We start from the raw sequence: 20,266 nt of genomic DNA on the forward strand, positions 1-20,266 counted from the left end.
GGTCCATCAACAACTAACAATATATAAAAAAAGCTTTTGGGGACCATAATTTAACCCATAACCATCTGTCTAGGGCTCAGGGAGGACTCTGTGGGGACCAGAACCCAGAGCTCCCCACAGTCTCCCACCGCAGGCTGACCATCCTTCAAGATGTTGGTGCACGTGGTTAGGGAGGTAGGGAGGTGCGGGGTGTAGCATGTGGAGTCCCAGTCTCTCCTCTTGTCCTGGCTAATTGGGAGCATTTGTCAACTATCTAACCTAGCTGGGCCTCATTTCTTCACCTGTAAGGTGGGGAGCTTGCTATGGCTCCATCTGTGGGGTGGTTGCAGTGGTTGAATTAATGCCTGAGATGTCCTCTTTGGCTGCTGCTGTGTGGGTGGGCATGACTGTGAGCTCTGGAACCGGCTTTTCTGGGTGCTCCTCTGGTATTTTCAGCCCACAGTCTTGGGCTGGTAGATCCTCCGTGGGTAATTTCCCCTTGAGATTGATGAGCAGGTAAGTGGTAGGCATGCCCAGAAGGGACATCAGGTGTGTCCAGAGGAAGCCTCACCTGTCGGAGTCAGGGACTCTGAAGCAGGAGATTCAGAGCCCTTGCCAGCCCCACCTCCAGAGCTGCTGGGGGCAGGAGTGAGACCAGTCTCGCGGGAGAAAGGGGAGGGAAGGCTTCAGAAGCTGTGAGTAGAGCCGCATCGAGGAGCAGAGCTACTCCTGGGAAACTCTGGCCCCCAGCCCACTTCCTGAGAACGCTCTGACCCTGAGGCTGGCCTGCAGCACGGGAATCCTGGCTGTTGTGTTGGTGGCTTTGAAGTAAAGAGCACTCGGGGGTCCTAGACCAGATGGCCGACACTACCACCTGAAACCCCGGCTGGCGCCAGGCGCAGGGCTTGAGGCGCCTGTGCTGTTGGATTCCCTGGCACTCCTTGAAGGAACAAGCCCTGGCTCTTGTCCGGGGGGACACTTGGTTTGCACAAGTTGTCATCCTCCAAGGATCGGCAGGAGGGGGTGAGTAGGACAGTATGGAGGGGTGAAGCTGTGCGGCCTTCCCTCTGCATGTGCTGGGGTGAGTTGGCCTCCCTGATCCCATGAGAGGGCTGCCGTGAGCTCATCTGACCTCCCCGAGGTCTCCGAGGGTTAGACGAGGCACCAGGTGGAGGTACCCACCGTGCTGACCATAAAGCGCCATGGATCCATCTTTTCCAGGACATCTGAGGAGTTGTTTTTTTTCTAGAGATGGATTTGACTTTGTCAGAGGTGGTGATGATGTCTGTCCTTAGTAGGCATGAGGGTCTGGGGACAGGCAGTGAGGGCATGGTGCGGGCTGGGCAGCATCACGTCTAGCTCGGCCATGAGCCAGCAGCCCCCTCCAAGCCGGCGCTCCAAGACTGGTGAGGGCAGGTCCAGCAGAGGTGGGGGACTGCTGGGAAGCTGAGCCAAGTGTTCTGCTGCAGTGGGGAGGACAGGGACGTGGCCTTGGGGCAGCTGCCCGGCTCCTTGGGAGCTTTGCTGGGTTCCAAGTGTGTCTTCCTCCTCAGGTCTTTGTTCAGGGCTCAGAGATGTGTGTCCTGCCCTTTGTGCCTTGCCCAGGGCTGGGGGATAGCTAGCATTTCTAGATCAGGCAGAGCCACAGAGGTTCCTCCTGGAGGTGTCAAAGCTGGCTGGGGAGAGGGTGGGTGTCCCCAGCCAAGGCCAGGCAGCTTGGCCTCAGCTGTCTGTGCTTGGTGTTCTCTCCTGTGAAGGGGGACGCTCAGGAGCCAGCCCGTGGGGCTGTGAGTAGCCATGACCTCAGAAGAGTGCCAGCACCTCCTGAGTACTGTCCAAGTGCAAGTTCACTCGTGTAACTGCCCACAGGCACCACTGGGAAGGCGCCGTCCCCGCCGCCCCTCCTCACCGACCGGCAGGCGAATGAGAAGGTGGAGAACCTGTCCATTCAGCTGCGGCTGATGACCCGCGAGAGGAATGAGCTGCGCAAACGCCTGGCCTTTGCGACCCACGGGACGACCTTTGATAAGAGGTATTAATTGCGCCTGCCCAGCCTCACGGGCAGGGGTTAGGGTGCTGACGTCAGTGCTGTCCCCTCTTGCACTTACCCTTAGCTCTCAGGGTCCAGGCTGCAAGGCCAGGGTGTCCAAACCCCACATCCCTAAGTGCTCCCCAGAGGCAGAACCTGGAGGCTATGGCAGGGGAGGGGGCAGACAGGCTTGTCCTGCTTCCTCCAGATAAAAAACAGGCTGTGGCCTGAGTCACACAGCTTAGAGATGGAGAAGGCGGTGTGTGGTATGTCCCCATCAGGCATTTGGAGTGGAGTGCTTATCTGAGAGGTGGGCTGTGTGTGTGTGTGTGTGTACACGTACCTGTTCTGTCTCCTAGAAGACCCCAGCCTGCCTTGTTGCTGAATGGAATATTCTTTGGTTTGTGAATACATTAACTGTTCTCTGCCACCCGTGTCTTAGGAAGGGTTCAGTCCACTTGGGGTCTTTATTATTTTGAAGGAGATCTTAGCTTTTTGGGTTGGGATTCAGAGGTACATACTAGAGCCGCTGAGTGGGACACAGAGAGTCTATGTACCTGCATGATCCAGGAGGACTTCCTGATGGAGGAGGGACGGAGAGCCATTTATCCTTTAGCTCCCATGCTGGTGGGTGTCTTAGGGCAGAGAATTGGTGTGAACAGTTTGAGTTAACTTCTTCCTATTACGAAAGGGTCTGTGCTTCTGGTATATGTTAGGGCTGCAAAGCCTGATTTTTTTTTTCTAATGTTTATTTTTAGTTGTAGTTGGACACAATAACTTTATTTATTTTTACGTGGTTTTGAGGATCGAACCCAGGGCCTTACACATGCTAGGCGAGTGTTCTACTGCGGAGCCACAACCCCAGATCCGCAAAGCCTGATTCTTGAAGTGGTTTTTAGGAGGATATGCTCCTTAGTCAGATGGCACAAAGACAAGATGAGAGAAAATGTGGACATCCTAACCCGAGTGGGTACACTGTGGCCCCAAGGCCAAATGCAGTCCCTTGTTTCACAAATAAACACAGCCATGCTCATTTATTTACATATTGTCCACAACTGCTTTTGTGCTAGAAGGGTACTCTGTAGCCCACAGAGCACAAAGAATTCGCTATCTGGCCCTTTTTGAAAAACGGTTGCTGATTTCTCTCTAGGGAAGGGATTCTCAAAACTTAAGCATGCACAGAATTTCCCTGGAGGGCTGGTTAAAGCACACTATGCTAGTTAACCTTCCCTCTCTCTGGAGCATGTGATTCTGGAGGTCTGTGACTGGGTCTGAGAATTTGCATTTCTGACAAGTTCCCGGGTGATACCAGAGCTGTAAATCTGGGAGGCCCATTTTGAGAACCAGTGTTCTTGGTCAATGTTCTCAACCTTGATTGCACGTTGGAACCCCCAGGGGGAATTTAAAAAGAAATTTGGGCCAGGGTGTATGTCTCCATGGTATAGCACTTGCCTGGCATGTGTGAGGCTCTGGGTTCAACTCCTAGCATTGGGGGAAGAAAAAATTCCGACGTCTGGGTCCCACCTCCAGAGATGCTGACGTAACAGGTTTTGTCATTGTTGTTTTGATCTGTACCCAAGATTGAGAATCACTGTTCTGAAGACAGGAGAAACTTCATCACAGGTTGCTGGTAGACCCAGACTCCCAGAACCTCCCAGAAAGCAAGGCAGCCACTTCTTGGCTCTCCAAGAGAGAGAGGTTCAGGCAGTCAAGGCTACTCTCATCTGAGGGATCCTGCTTCTGCTGGTCTGGGGAGCTGGGTTAGCTGAGTTTAACAAGCACTAGGGAGGTGGGGGGCGCTGACCCCAGGTCAATGTGACTCTTGGGGCCTGTGTTCACGGGCTGTTTACTTTGGGGCCAGGCCCTACCACAGACTGAATCCTGACTACGAGAGGCTGAAGATCCAGTGTGTGCGGGCCATGTCGGACCTGCAGAGTCTCCAGAACCAGCACACCAATGCCTTGAAGAGGTGCGAGGAGGTGGCCAAGGAGACCGACTTCTACCAGTAAGTGTGCCCGCGCGGCAGGGCCTGGCACCCGCAGAACAGCTGCTTTCTGCCCTTCTTTATCTCTGGACCTGTGCCAGGGGCTCTGGTTGTATTCCTGCCTCTGCAAGAGGAATTGTGCCTTTGGGTTTCCATTTTCCTAAGGGTAGAGGGAGAATGTTAACCCTTTCCGTCATCTGCTGCCAGCTGCAGAGCCATGTGAACGTGAGGCGGGGGGTCGGGCAGATCTCTGGGACTCTGTCCAGGGGCCTTCCTGCACCTTGTACCTGTGGGACAGGCATCTCTCCTTGGGTCTTCTGGCCCCCTCGTAGGGATTTGCCTTCTGATGTTTTCTGAGGTCCCAGTACCTGTAGGAACCAGGTCTGTGCCAGGTGGGGACTTGTGTCCTTTCCCTGTGATACATGAGCCCGTTTTCATGCCAGGTTTTAAAAAAGTGGTTTGAGTCTTTTTGGAATTTGGATGTTCACAGGCTTTGGCCCAGGGTTCCTCCCACCGTCTTATCATTCAAGAGTAATTTGCCAACTTTCTGGCCTGTGTCTTGAGTGCTGCTGGCCCTGCTGCCGGGGGCTCCTGTCTGAGATCTTTACTGGGGACTTGGGTGCTGGAGGGACTGGCAATGCCTGGAGATGGGGTGCTAGAGTCTGGTTGGGACTCACTGTGTGTGGGTGGGGGTTCAGCACACTCCACAGCCGGCTCCTGAGTGACCAGACTCAGCTGAAGGATGATGTGGACATGCTGAGGCGGGAGAACGGGCAGCTGCTGCGGGAGCGGAACCTACTGCAGCAGTCCTGGGAAGACATGAAGCGGCTTCATGAGGAGGACCAGAAGGAGATCGGAGACCTCCGGGCGCAGCAGCAGCAGGTAGGGCTGGGCGGCTGGGGGCAGACTGAGTCAGCCATCCCCCTGTCCTCCCATCTACCCACCCACCCATTCGTCTAGTTTTTCATTCGTATGATCATTCAGCAAATACTTCTGGGATGTCTGCCGTGTGGGAGACTCCGGGATGTTGGTGAACACTTGGCCCTCGTTCTCCCGGAAGCTGCAGCCCAGGAGGGAGACCAGTGTTAACCACACATATTGCATAGCGTTGTGAATGTTGCAGGGGCTACCAAGGAGGGTGGGCAGTTTGGAATGCCACACAAGGGGGCAGGTAGCAGAGGCATTTGACTGAGTTCGAGGTTTGGGAATCTGTAGCTTATTTCCTAGTGTGGATTTTGTCAGATTATAGATGCAAAGAAGTTTGGAAATGTTAGAGCCCTGTGCAAGTGAGCAGTGGAGCAGTCCTCACTTTGGCTTTTGGGTGGGAGTGTGGTCTCTTGCTCTTGATGCTCCCTGCATTCCTAGATGGTCTTTTCTTTGGCCTCGGCCAGCTTGTGGTTCACATGGACAGAGGTATGAGCAGTGGCCGAGTCAGAGCACTGGCTTCTGTGAGTGACATAGGCTGAGTTCTTCCCTCCTGTGGCTTGCAATCTAGAATAGCTCCACTGCTCAGGGACATGGAAAGGGCTTGTACTGGCTCTGTCTGAGGATGGTGGGGGACTTGGTATTGGGAGAAATTTCCAAGGAGAGATGGTTCCTCTAAGCACTGTGGTAATCTAACTAAGGAGAGAATGACTCCCCAGTAGAGAGCATTTCCGGGAGTCTTGGGTAAGCTGGTGTAACAACCAAAACTTTTCTGTTCATTTAGCATAATGTTACCTTTTTGCTTTCTTTTCATTTACAATTAAGAATTTTTAAATGCAAAACTGCTATAAAGCTGTAGACAATTTGGAAGTCTAATACGGGGTTCCCCCCACTGCCTTATCATTCAAGAGTAATTTGCCAACTTTCTGCCTCATCACACCCAGATGCACTCCTGTATTTCTTAAAACAAGGATATTCTCCCATACCACAGAAATGCAAACATTAATGTTGACGCACGATTGCCATCCAGTTTGTCAGACCCCATGGAGCTTTGCCAGTCTCAAGAGTGTCTTTTAAAGGAAAAGGATCCAGTTAGAATAAAGCATTGCCCATAGCTGTCACATCTCTTTGCTCTCCTTCCATTCGGAACAGTTTCTCAGACCTTTCTAGACCTTCATGACCTTGATGCTATTAAAGGTTATAGGCTGGTTATTTTGTAGGATGCCCCTCAACTTGGATCTCTCTGATCCTCGCGATTTGATTCAGTCTCTGCCTTTTTAATGGGAATACCCAAGAGATGATGATGTGGGCTTCTCATTGCATTCTCTTGATGGGGACTTAGTTTGTTTAGACCTGCCACTGATGGCGTTCTCTTTGATTAAGTTGGCATCTCTTCCAGGCTTCTCCACGGCAGAGGGCTTTCTTTTGTTCTTCCTTCCCTTCCTCCCTTCTTTCTAGCGTCTCTGTTTCCTTCGACATGGACCTCAGTATATTTCACTTAGTGGATTATAATCCATTGTGGCTAGGGGTAGCTTCTAAAAGCTGCTTCTCAGGCTGGGGATGTAGTTCAGGGGTAGGGCGCTTGCTTAGCATGTGCGAGATCCTAGGTTTGATCCCCAGCACGCTACTCATGCACACACACACACTTAAAATTTAAATTAAATAAACAAATAAAAAGAAAAGCTTGCTTTTCCATTCTTTCAATATGCCCCCTCATTCTTTTAGTACTTTCTTGCTCTGTGCAAAACAGGTATTCCAGGCTCATTTTATAGTTTCCTTGCCCTGGACCCTGGTACCAGTCATTTTATTTCTCCAGGGAGTTCTTATTCCTTTTAATGGAGAATAGTATTAGGAAGCAAGATGTGAGAGCTGGGGATGCTTGTAGCTATTGGAGTATCACTGCTGCAGACCCTTACAGAGGACAGAGGTAGGGAAGAACCAAGTTCCCACACAGTTCACATCTATATTTCTGTATCTAGATATGTATTTTTGAGAACTAGGAGTCAGACACAGTGGTTGCTTCCCTGAAATCCCAGCAACTCAAGAGGTTGAGGCAGGAGGCTCACAAATTGCCTGTGCAAGTTAGTGAGACCCTGTCTCCAAAAAGGGCCGAGGTTGTAGCTGAGCTGCAGAACACTCCTCGTTCAATCCCAGTACCACAAACAACAACAAAAACATGAGTTCATACCGACACTTCCACTTTTGTCATCCATGTTCTTTCTAGTTGTCTTCCTTTCAGTTTTGTAACTCCCCGTTAAAACAACACTGGGAAACCTGATTCCTATCATTCTTTGTGTGTGTGCGCGTGCATGCTTGTGTGCTTGTGCATGCGTGCTGGAGATTGAACCCAAGGGCACTTAACCACTGAGCCACATCCCCAGCCCTTTTTATTTTTTATTTTGAGACAGGGTATTGCTAAATTGCTTAGAGCCTTGCTGAGTTGCTGAGGCTGGCCTTGAACCTTGTGATCCTCCTGTCTTAGCCTCCCGAGCCCCTGGGATTACAGGCATGTGCCACCATGCCTGGCTGGTTCCTATTATTCTTTTGTAACTTTTTTGTTTGTTTGTTATAGATGGACACAATATCTTTATTTTGTTTATTTATTTTTATATGGTGCTGAGGATTGAACCCAGCGCCTCACAAGTGCGAGGCAAGCACTCTGGCACTGAGCCACAACCCTAGCCCATGGTTCCTATTATTCTTCATCTATTTACTTACATGATCAGTCCCCCTTTATGAACCCACCACCCATCCCCTCTGCAGTCTTCCCCATACCAATTTCTTCTTGCCCTTCATAGGTCCTCATACCCCACACTTTCCTCCCACCAGTACATGACTCAACAAGAACCCCCCACCCCAGCCCCTGATAGCAGGCATCCTTCCCCCACCCTCCTTGCTTCCTGTCTCACTATTGGCTTTAAGGTTAAATCATTAAGAAAGAAAAAAGGACATGGTTTTCTTTTCATTTTTATTTTTTCAATTTTTGCAAGATTAATATGTATTTTGCAACAAAAAACAAAACAGTCAGTACAGAAATTTAAAAAATAAGTAGGCTTCCTTAGTCTCATTTTGCAGAAATCACTATGGTGAGTGTACTGCCAGGGTGAAGTTGAGATTTTTATCTGTACCTTAGAGCCCTTTTGTATCTTATTAATTTCACAAAATGAATCATATAGTACATTTTGTTGCTAACATTTCTTTTTTTTTTTTTTGCTTAATACATCATGTTTGTCATTTTGTCTTAGTACAGATTCTACTTCATTGTTTTGCAAAGCACTGAGTTACATAAAAGCACTGTAATTGATTTAACCATTCACCTATTGGCTGACCCTTGGGCTATTTCAGGATTTTCCGTTATGAATTCTATTCTATTGAAAAATTTGCTTCCATCATTTATTTTCTTTCTCTGGTATTTACTGAGGTCGTTGGTGGTGTACTCAGAGCAGAATCAGTTAGGGACATGAGAGAGATGTACTTGGAGCTGTTGGTAATCTTTTTCATGAGTTCTGGATTGAGGGAATTGGTTATGTTGGTCCAGCCTAGAACCTGGGCAGGGATATCTACCTGTAAGCCTGCCTGTGGGAGTCTTGGTCATGGAAAAAAATTCCTGAAGGGGAAATAAATGTAGGCTAGGGCAGCAGGAGTCCACTCTGGGGCCAAGAGCCATGCAGATCCTGGGAGACTCCACTGCCTCCACCTGTGGTGTGGCCTCAGAGAGGGGACTGCAGGATTCCACCGTCTTCCCTGTCCTTTTAGGGTTCAGGAGGTGTGTGAAGGGTGCTTTTGGAGCATTGCTGTAAGAATGAAATGAGATAGACACGAAGGAGAGAGCCTGCTCCAGTTCTAGTCTGTACCACCTGAATCCCCACCCTCCTCAGGAGACCTCCCTCCTGGATGTCCATAGAGCTTCCCAAGACTTTCAGGGGCTTTTTTTAGAGGCAAAAAACATTCACCTTCAAAGAAATTCTTTTGAGTGTTCTGAGGCAAATGAAGAGGGAGTTAGTTACGGTGGTGAATCAAGGTGCCCAAGGGACCGAACAGCCAGCTGAAGACTCAGGGTCTTCCCTGCATGGGTGGTGACTGCCCACCAGAGAGGTGGGTGGCCCTTCCTTGTCTTCACCTGTACCCTGCTCTGTTCCCTCACCTACTGCCTGCTGGTTTTCTTTACCCTCTCTTCCAGTATAAACTTGGCTCAGTTAACCTTTGCCTTGGGGCTTAGTTTGGATTCACTCTTGAGAGATTCATAATTGCAAATGTGTTTGTGGCTCTTAATCCAGGGGAAGTTCCGCGGCCATGCTAGGATATGTGAGAGTGGGGCTTTCTCAGTGCAGCAGAACTGGTCTCGTGTGATGTCTGGAGACAGAATGATACCACATATCCTAACTGGCACCGCGTGCCTGTGCATTCAACACTCAACAGGTTGCCCTCGTTATTGTTATTATTCTGGACTTGCCTAGTCTGGATTAAAATCTGCCTCATTGAGAATGTGGAGAAGCTGGAACCTTTGTACATTACTGGCAGGAATGTCAAATGGTATAGTCACTGTGAAAATGGTGTAGCAATTCCTCAAAAAAAACAAGTTACCACATGATCCATTCCTAAGTGTATGCCCAAGAGAACTGAACATATAGTCCACACAGAAACCAGGATGTTTGTAAAGCAGCCCCAAAGTGAAAACAACCCAAATGGCCACCCACTTATGAATGAATAAGTAAAATGTGGTATATCTCCTCAATGGAATATTATTTAGCATAAAAATAATATATGTGATAATGTGGGTGAACCTTGAAAACATGCCAAATGTTATTAATGTTATTCTGTTACTGAAACCAATATCTGAGATAATCAGCTCATTTGGAGGAAAGGTTTTTTTTTGCTCAGGAGGTTTTGGTCCACAGTTGCTTGGCCCTATTGCTTTTGGGCTTGTGGCAAAGCAGTACATTGTGGTGGGAGCATATGGTAAAAGACATGGCTCATGCCACGGCAGTCAGGAAGCAGAGAGGGAGGAGGGGCTGGGTTCCTAATGTCCCCTTGAGGTCATGTCCCCGTGACCTTACATCCTCCTCTCAGGCCCCACTTTCCAATGGTTCCACCACCTCTCAGTGGCACCACAGCCTGGAGACCAACCCTTTTAATAACAAATGGGCCTTTGGGGGACGTTTCAGATCCAAACGACAGTAGCAATAAAAGGAAACAGTCCCAAAGTACCACGTGTTGTGATTTCAGGCATAGGGGACGTCCAGCACAGGGAAGTCCTTAGAGGTGGGAGATTTGTGATTGTCTTGGGACGGGATGGGGGAGGAGGATGGGGAGTGAATGCCAATGGGACGGGTTTCTTTGGGGATGGTGGAAATGCTCTGGAATTAGTGGAAACCTTGAAGATTCATATCCCTGGGCACATAGGATGGCTGCGGAGTTGTACCCCTAAAAAAGAGAGAATGTGTGATAATGTAAAAGACAAAGAAGGCTGAGAGTAGTTGCCACCTTCTCTTTAAAAAGAATGTTTTCTTTAATTTTTATTTCCCATTCTCTTGCTTCCTAAGCACCAATATGCTTTTTTTTTAAAACCAGGGATTAAACCCAGGTGTGCTTAAACACTAAGCCACATCCCCAGCCCTATTTTATATTTTATATTTTATCAGAGACGGTCTCATGGAGGCTGACTTTGAACTCGGGATCCTCCTCCTTGGGATCAACCTCCCGAGTTGCTGGGATTATAGGTGTGCACCACCGCACCCGGCTTCAACACGCTTTTTACATACATTCAGAGTGCAGTCATCCCTTCCCCATCCCTCTCCTCTCTTCCCTTTTCATATTCACCCAACAACTGTTGTGGGAGGGTTTTTCTCCCCACCCCGCATTCCATTTCCTGCAATCCTTTCGTTTCCTATAACGGTGGCCCTTAGTGGCAGGGTGTGTGGTGGCCCTTGGTGGCAGGGTGTGCGTGGGTAGGTCTCTGGATGAGTCCTGGTTGTTGAGTTCCTCCATGTCAGCCAGATTGATGATCTTCAGCAAGTGCCACCTGCAGGCCCCACTAGGAGGGGAGGCTTGGGAGGGAGGGATGGGGTTTTGAGCTGTCAGGCTCTGGAGTAGGTGCCTAGCTTTGGAGTTACCAGGTGGAGGGTAGGCCAGCGGCAGAGGAAGCAGGGGACAGAGATGGCCTCAGCTTGCTCCCCACTGGGCCTGAGGGCAAAGGTTGGCCTCCCTGGACAAGGCTGGTTTTGTTGCCTGGTTCCTCCTACGCCTTGTAAACTTGAAGAGGCCCTTGCAGGGTAAATGGTGCTATTTGACTTGCATGTTTGCTTGAGGGATTTGTGGGGCCTCCTAGTCCTCTGCATGATTTATCTCAGAGGAAATGAGGCAGCCCTGGGCCAGGGCCTGGGCCTGGGCCCCTCTCCCACTTGAGAGCAGCAGATAGGTGCTTTGTTCTGTGTGTGTATGTGCGAGGGGAGGGGCCTGTTCATCTGTTAGAATGCGCCATCTTGGATTCTTCCAGGCTTCCTCAGGCATGCCCAGGAGATCCTGGGTGGAGGGTGACAGGCCCTGGCTGGCGAAGCAAAGTGGAGGAGGATTTTGTATCATTCTTTCTTTACTAAAATGATGCATATTCTTTGGTTAGAAAAGAAAAAGAAAAAAAAAAACCTTCAAACAATAATAAAGGTACTTCCCGCACCTCAGTCTTACTCTAGAAATGACCAACCTCTACGTGAACCCCTTTGGAAATATCCTTGTGGACACTAGTTTTTTGTTTGTTTTTGTTGTTTGTTGTTTTTTCGTGTTTTAACACATATATAAAGTTTTATTTCCTGAAAATTGCCTTTAAATTTTTTTTTGTTTTAACCTTATAATGTATCATGGATTTTCTTAAATTTTTTGTGACATTGAACATCCAACAGAGCATTTCTGTTTCGTTGTCAGTAATGTCTGACCCCTGTTCTGCGTTGTGTATGGAGCATTTTGATTGTCAAGACTTTTTCCTTATTACAAACAGTTTTTAAGAGGTCACATATACTTGTTTTTTTTGTTTGTTTGTTTGTTTTTTTAATTGGGGATCAAATCGAGGTCTCTCACATGTTAGACAACTGCTTTACCACTGAGCTACACCTTCAGCCCTTTTTATTTTTTGAGACAAGGTCTTGTTAAGTTGCCTAGGCTGGCTTCAACTCGCAATCCTCCTATCTTGATCTCCCACTCAGCTGGATTACAGGTCACACATACGTCTATCTTTATGCTCTTTAGTATTTATGTTTTCAATATGATTCTTAGTAATTCTAAAATTACTGGGTTCAAGGCAATGCACATTTTCCTTTTCATAGGTCCTGCTGATTTATTTGGGAAACTTAAAAGGTCTCAAGAGTTTGCTCTCTCTTCCTCCTTTCTCTACCTTTAAAATGTATTTTTTTTTTTTTTTTTTTTGCCGGGTGTGGTGGCCCACATCTGTAATCCCAGAGACTTGGAAGGCTAAGGCAAGAAGATTGCAAGTTTAAGGTCAGCTTCAGCCACTTGATGAGACCTTCAGAAAAATTAAGAAAATCCATGATACATTATGAGGTTAAAACAAAAAATTTTAAAGGCAACTTTCAGGAAAACACGAAAAAACACAAACAACAAAATAAAAATAGAATAAAAACAAAAAGGGCTGGGGGAGTAGTAACTCAGTGGTAGAAAGTCCCCAAGTTCAATCCTCAGTACTGCAAATAAATAAAAATAAAAGGTCTGGAGATGTAGCTCCATGGTAAAGCACCTAAAAGTTTGGCACCAAAATAAATAAATAGACAAACAAATAAGCTAAAGCCAGACAGGGTTGTGCATGCCTGTAATCCCATCAGCTCAGGAGGCTGAGGCAGGAGGATCACAAATTCAAAGCCAGCCTCAGCAACTTAGCAAGGCCCTAGGCAATTCAGTGGGACCCTGTCTCAAAAAATAAAAAAAGGGCTGGAGATGTAGCTCAATGGTAAGCACCCCCCCCAGGTTCAATCCTTGTACCAAAAATAAAAAATAAATAGGCTAAAAAATAAAATGTTCTTTTCTCTTTCCTAATTAATTCACGAAAGTTGACTTTCCTTTTCAAGTATCCCAGGTGTTCTCTTCCATCATCTCTAGCTGGGGAGCTAGACATTTGACCGGAGCTGTGTGTGCATCTGTGCATGTGCATGCCTGTGTGTGGGCATGGGTGTGGAACTGTTTACTGAGAACATAAAGAAAAAAGACGAAAAGGAAAAACTGTAGACTAATTGGACTGTTTTTCACTTCTTCTGAGTCAACTGTGGCCACAATCTCCCATGTTTCTTCTGAGGCCGTGTAGGACAGCCCAGGCATGATTCTGAGCTCTGCTTGTAAGAGAAGTTGAGGAACGTTTTGGGGGGAGGCAGTGTCTGTGAGCCTCCTTGAATGTCTGGCTGCTGTGCTGTGGGAGGGATGAGTCTCTGACTCCTGGGCGGCAGTGAGAGTCGGAGGTAGAGGGGCTCAGAAAGGTGGAATTCCCCTCTGAGTATGCAGGATGTCCTCATGCAGAGTTTACACCTGTGTGGCGCATTGAGGTTGGAGGTGATGGTGGTGGAAACAGGCCAGGGCCTGATGGCTCCCTGGAGGTCTCTTCTGACCCTAGGATCCCTCCACATTGCTAGGTTAACTATCAGAAAGGATTCCTGGTTCTGCTCTGGGATTTCCCTGACCTGCCTGTCTCACTAGGAATTTGTGGCACATCCTGGCTGCCCTGAATTGTCTCTGGATCGTCATGAGCTCCTCAAGGGGAGGGCATTTGGGGAACCATTTTCCTGCCCTGGTTATAGACTCCATGGCCTACTCTGTCCTGGGAAAGTTGGCTCCTGCTGAGCTCAGAAGGAGGCCTCTGCTCTGCCTCCTGTCAAGGCCACCTTAAAAATTAGTTTCTTACTAAAGCTTGGTACAACTGTAGGAAGGCATCGGGCTGTCCACCCAAGACTGCCACCTGGTGGGACACTCCGACAATGGCAGCAGGTTCTTCTGCAGTAAACCAGACCCCCTCCCAGCCAGTGAGGGTCCTTACCTGGCTTAGGGGCTGTGTAGAGTGTAAAGCATCTGAAGTTGGTTTTTAGCCGGCATTTTTGAGGTATTGTTCACAAATAAGGGCAACCCCGTGTAGAGGCCGACCTTTTCAGACGTGAATGGGAGTTCTTGGTGATTGACAGATGTCTGGAGAGCTCTCCCTCCACCCTGAGTGACTTAGGTAGCCCCTGTTTTCTCAACTCTAGGTAGAGGGCACTGTCGGGTGAGGCCCTTGGTGTCCTCCAGATCACACTATCTGCACCAGGACAGATTCCGGGCACTTTGTCTGGTGCTTTGGGCCCAGTTATCGTTGCTCAGGTGATTGATGGAAAAGGATAATGATATATCTTCATCTCACACCACACCCAGAAATATATTCCAAGTAGTTTAAAGATTTAAATGGGAAAAATAAAACTTGACTACCTTTTAGAAATAACACTGGAGAATCCCTTTATGACTTCAAGGTAGGAAGAATTTGTTAAACGACCAACACACAAAACTAATAGATCTTGGCATATTAAAATGTGTAACTGGGGCACAACAAAAGACCCTGCCAGCCAACTTAAGACATATATTGGAGACATTTGTATTACAGATAAATAGGAAAGGGTTAGTGCCTGGAATTTGAAAATAGCTCCAGAGACAGGAGAGGGAGAGAAAGGTCAAGAGAGGGAGGGAACGAAGCCAGGAGTCAAAGGATAGGAACATATAATTCATAGGAAAGATGCATAATCCATAAACATAAAGAAAGTTGCTCCAAGTCCAAGCTATGAGTTTTAAAATGAGAGCATGTTTTTGTTTATGAGATTGGCAGTACTTTAAAAAACCTCACCATTTGACAGTAGCCAAGAGTGGCAGGACAAACCAAGTGTCTATTGGGGAATGAATGGGTAAACAAAATGTGGTGTTTCAGGATATACAGTGAAATATTTTTGAGGAAGAAGAAGGCGGTCCAACCCATGTTCCAACGTGGGTGAGCCTGAGGACATTACGCTGCATGAAATAAGCCAGCCGCAAAAAGACAAAATACTGTCTGATCCCACAGATGGGAAGCATCTGAAGTGGTCAGCTTCACAGAGAAAAAGTGGAGTGGTGGTTGTCTGGGGCTGGGAAGGGGGACCATGGAGTTGTTTAATGGGTACTGAGTTTCAGTTTTGCAAGATGGGAAAAGTCCTGGAGATTGGTTGCACAACAGAGTGAATGTACATAAAACTGCTGAACTGCACGCTTAGAAATGCTTCACATGGGCAAGAGGGTCAGTTTTATGTTGTTGTGTTTTGCCACCAATAACATAAAAAGAAAAAAAATCTGAATGTACTGTACCTTGGCAAGGGTGTGCTGGTGTCAGTCACTCTCAGAGCTTCTCCCACAGCTGGTGGGGGTGTAAATTGGCATAGCCAGAGCAATTTGGTGCTGTCCAGTAAGTGTGGAAAATCCATATCCCAAGACTTAGCCACTCTGCTCCTAGAGAAAAGGAGATGTGTGTGCAACCCTGTTTTTTGGGGGTACTAGGCATTGAACTCAGGGGCACTTGACCACTGAGCCCCATCCCTAGCCCTATCTTGTATTAATTCAGAGACACGGTCTCACTGAGTTGCTTAGTGCCTCACTTTTGCTGAGGTTGGCTTTGAACTCAGAATCCTCCTGCCTCAGTCTCCTGAGCTACTGGGATTACAAGTGTTCTCCACTGTGCCCAGCCTAAGGACAGTATTATTAATATTAGCAAATATGTGGAGACAGTGTGACCATCTCTGGATCAGAAGGAGGAGTGTGACATATTCACACAATGAAGTGCTACTTGCATCTACTTGACTGAATCTCAAAATCAGCAGTGAATAAAAAGCACCTGGGGGGCTGGGGATATAGTTCAGTTGGTAGAGTGCTTGCCTCGCATGCACAAGGCCCTGGGTTCAATCCCCAGCACCAAAAAAGAAAGAAAGAAAGAAATCATGCAAAAAAATCACCTCCAGTGGCATGAAACCACGGAGAGGCTCCTGCCTTGGTGGTAGTGTCGCATTGTGCACGAAGGTGGTCAGCAATAGGCTGGGGGAGGGAGCGAGTCCTTCTGGTGGGGATGGGATAAATGGGAAACTAGGCAAGAGAGGTGTGCTGGGAGCTTTAGCAACCTCTGTAATGGTCTACTTCTCTGTAAACAGTTTGGGGCGCAGTATGATATTAAGATTAAACAGTTGGGTATATAACATTTGTTACATTATTAGCTATCCTCTTCTCTATGTGTGGAAGATTTTTTTTTTTTTTTCTAAAGGAAGATGTTAGAGGACAGTGTGGGGCTCAGCACCTGGTTTTCCATCCGTGTCTTGGGGTGTATTCCTCTTTTGCCACAGAGAAACTTTTTAATAGAACAATGGAGGTCTTAACTGCTGAGGAACCTACTTGCCACTTTTTTAAAAAAATTTATTTTTTAGTTGTATTTGGACACAATACTTTATTTATTTCCTTTTTTGTAGTGCTGAGTCTTGAACCCAGGGCCTCGCATGTGCTAGGCAAGCGCTCTACCGCAGAGCCACAACCCCAGCCCCTCATCAGCCACTTTTTAAAATGAGTTTTGTATTTCGGCAACCTCGTAAGACTTCCTTTGAAGGGAAGAGTTCTACTTAAAAAATAAATAAAGACAAGCAAGGCACAAGAATGAACCGGTGCCTGAACCGGACTTCGCCTCTGACCGGCTGCGGTCCTGGGGTCTGATCCTAGGTCTTAGGGGAGCGAGCTCCTTCCCTATCTCGGTGATTCTGATTTTTAAATCACATGCGCTTTTCTGTTTCGAGGTACTTGTGTTTTTGAGGCCGACTCTGCCTCTGAAGGAATATTCCATGCTCTCTGGTCCCGGTTCTCTGGGCTGCAAAGATCTTGTGATAACTCAGCCCACGCGCAGTGAGCCAGGTGATCCCAGGCTGCTGAGCTGCAGGCACTAAGCAAGCCTTTCCGGTTCTCTCCTGTCATTTGAGAAATAAGGAAACTGAAACCCTCAAGTTGGTGACTCACTAAGGGCTCAGGTCCCCTGAGGATTTCAGCAGAAGTCGGCAGGCCCCCCTCACAGCTTTTTAACTCATCTCCCCCTGCTCTTGAATAGCATCCCGAGTGAACTTTAGCTTCTGTAATTCAGAGTAGGGTGCTTCAAAATTCTCCATGGCTTCCTGTTTCTTTCAGGCCATGATCCTCATTGTGGGCTCTTTTCCAAGGCTCTGTGAACTGGGTGGCTACAGCTATACTACCTATTCCTTTTTGCTGTTCTTAGCACACATTTGCTGGTTCTGCCCCAGGGCCTTTGAATCTACTCTCCCAGCTGCCAGGTGTGCTCTTGGCCGCTCTTCATTTTGTATCCAGACAGATGTCACCCTTTTAGAGAGGCATCCCTAGACCTTAGCCTTCCACTCTGCTGCTCAGTCTCTTCAGCCTGTTATCCTATTTTATTTTTATTTTATTTGATGTCCCTTCTCATGCTCTGAGGTCAATTGATTTGATCTGTGTGCCTGTATCCTCCTATTAGGATCAAAGGTCCATGGAGCACAGTCTCTTTCCACCCTGCCTCGTGTCACCAACACTTAGAACAATACTAGACACTTTAGGTGTTGTTTTCAGGAGTCCCCAGCACCACCTCTGGATTCTGCAATGTGCTGGGAGAACTCACAAGGTCCAGTGTGTAATCGTGGTGGTAAAAATTCACAACCGTGGGACGTAAAGCCAAATCAGCAAAGGGAGGAAGAGCTACGTGGGGCAAAGTCCGGAGGCAGCCAGGTGCAGGTTTCCAAGAGTCCTCCCCAGGGCAGTCACACTGGACACACCCGACCCCTCCAGCACAGAGTCGTGACAGCCCACGTCCAATGGGGCTTCTGGGGCCATCTGCTGGACACCTAGTGCCTGGGCTTTTCACTGGGAGCTGGTCACCAGGATGCCCACTGCCTAGCATGTACCAAGATTCTAGACTCCCAGAGAAAGTAGCACAAGCCACACAGCTTGTGTAGTCTGGGCACCACGGGCCACTCTTATCACGTAGGGGACGATTTATATCAGCGTTGAGAGATGCTGCTGGTGTGGGTTCCCGGACGCACCCAGCAAGTAGTCAGCCTTGCTGTGAGCCTGTCCAAGGCGGGGCGTCTCCGGCTCTGCCACGTTAACTTTTCTCTACATGACAATAAATATTTGAGAATGAGCAAATCTGGATGAATCAGCCCAGTGCGACTGCAGGGCACGTAGGACCAGACACCTCGTAGGACCAGACACCTCGGGGACTCCTGGAGGCCTGTCCCAAGCTTTGTCACCAGGGAGGAGGTCTGTCCTGTCCACCCCGCCCCCCGCCTCTTGTGAGCATAACTCCCTGTGGCCAGGTACTGAAGCACAACGGGTCATCAGAGATCCTCAACAAGCTGTACGACACGGCCATGGACAAGCTGGAGGGGGTCAAGAAGGACTACGACGCCCTGCGGAAACGGTACAGCGAGAAGGTTGCCATCCACAACTCAGACCTGAGCCGCCTGGAGCAGCTGGGCGAGGAGAACCAGCGCCTGCTGAAGCAGACGGAAATGCTGACCCAGCAGAGGGACACGGCCATCCAGCTGCAGCACCAGTGCGCCCTGTCCCTGAGGAGGTAGGACCCCGGCAGAAGGCGGTAGGGAGGAGAGCGGCCTAAGAGCCAGATGCGTCTTCTCTGCCAGACTCCCAGCCGCAGCTGGGGGAAGGCGGCGCAGGCTGTAGCGCTTGTCAATCAACAGGTATTTCTGTCTGGGAAACTTTTTTTTTTGACACTTAATGTGTCTCGGGAGTTGTATCTTCTTTCTCCCATCTGAGCAACCCATTGTGTTCTGAGCATTCTGTCTCTTAGGTCTCCCCACAACCCTCTCCTCCTGTCAGTTTTCAGGGCACCGTGTCTCCTACAATTTTCATTTTTTATTAAGGAATATCATCTTCAGAGATGTGATCCCCTCCCTCTGACGGTATTGCTTTAAGTGCATTCCTGTAGAACTCGAGCTCTCGGGAGCATTTCTTGAAAGGTGTTCTCTGGGTATAAATAGGTTGGGGAATTGCTGGATTGAGCCCAGATGGATTTCCCTGCTGCAGGACTTGCCAGAGCTTTGATTTGTCCCAGAGAGGACCAAGATGTAGAGGCCATCAGGGAACCCACATAGGTGGTTTGTGATGGAGCCCCTTGCAGGATTACTGTTCTCTAAGAACACATTTTGGGACATGCTACTCTAGAGCAGCAACTCTGACTCTCAGGTTGCCTGTCCGTGTGGAAGGTGCAACCTGGCCTAGGCAGACCGAGCTAACCTCGTGACCTTGGTCCCTTGCTCACAGTGCCAGGCCATACCATCCCTGTCTGTAAAATGAGGAGGTTGCAGCAAATCATCATTAAGGCTTTTCTGTGTCCTCTGTTGAGATTCTGACATTGTTTTTTTTTTCAAAATAAAGTGGTTTGGCGTAGAAGGAATACGCAGTTATTTCTAGTAGAGCAGGGGGTGCGTTGTCCTCAGTTCAACTTCTGGCATTTGTAAAAATTCCAGGCCCACAGCACTGGTGCTCTGTGACCATTCTCCCTTGGGGTGCAGAGAATGACCTCACCCCAAACTTCATGCTTGACTGTTCAGCACAGTGGAGCTGGCGGGAGGTAGAAGAGCAGCCAGACAGCTGACCGGGCAGGCGCCGCCCCTCCCACATCCCGCTGCCTTCCTCCCCCAGGTTTGAGGCCATTCACCATGAGCTGAACAAGGCCACGGCCCAGAACAAGGACCTGCAGTGGGAGATGGAGCTGCTCCAGTCAGAGCTGACGGAGCTGAGGACCACGCAGGTCAAAACCGCGAAGGAGTCCGAGAAGTACAAGGAGGAGCGGGATGCAGTGTACAGCGAGTATAAGCTCATCATGAGCGAGCGTGACCAGGTCATCTCTGAGCTGGACAAGCTGCAGACCGAGGTGGAGCTGGCCGAGTCCAAGCTCAAGAGCAGCACATCTGAGAAGAAGGCGGCCAGCGAGGAGATGGAGGCGCTGCGGCAGGTAGGCTATGCCTCAGCAAGAGGCGAGGCTGCACAGTGCTCCTGGGGCTGGCTGGACAGGCTTCTGAATGACAGCAGAGAGTTCTCACTGGAGGCCTAAGTGCTGGCAGGTCACTGCTGGGCTCAGGCTCAGTGTTCAGCTCTAGTGGGATACGGCAGGGTGGGTCCAATGGGAAGGGAGGTGCAACCACAGTCCTAGATATCCTGGGAGAAATCAGATGACACTCCAGGTGCTGTCACATCCAAAGCCACCCTTTAAGCTCAGATCAGTTTTGTGCTGAAAGTCTCAGACTTGCTCATTATGAAGCAAATCCCAA

At 48.7% G+C, this 20,266-nt stretch overlaps 1 protein-coding gene across 1 annotated transcript in view; it reads left to right on the forward strand.

Annotated features, from left to right (window-relative positions):
- The window catches only part of Dlg5 (discs large MAGUK scaffold protein 5), a 103,823-nt gene that overhangs the window by 44,716 nt on the left and 38,841 nt on the right, over positions 1 to 20,266 (forward strand). The window contains exons 3-7 of the mRNA XM_015504595.1: positions 1,849 to 2,011; positions 3,870 to 4,013; positions 4,691 to 4,874; positions 18,290 to 18,549; positions 19,638 to 19,950. Of these exons, the coding sequence (XP_015360081.1) occupies positions 1,849 to 2,011; positions 3,870 to 4,013; positions 4,691 to 4,874; positions 18,290 to 18,549; positions 19,638 to 19,950 (1,064 nt within the window). The remainder of the gene's footprint in view (positions 1 to 1,848; positions 2,012 to 3,869; positions 4,014 to 4,690; positions 4,875 to 18,289; positions 18,550 to 19,637; positions 19,951 to 20,266) is intronic.

Source organism: Marmota marmota, unplaced genomic scaffold (genome assembly GCF_001458135.2).
Source record: "Marmota marmota marmota unplaced genomic scaffold, marMar, whole genome shotgun sequence".
In the NCBI taxonomy this organism is placed as follows: domain Eukaryota; kingdom Metazoa; phylum Chordata; class Mammalia; order Rodentia; family Sciuridae; genus Marmota; species Marmota marmota.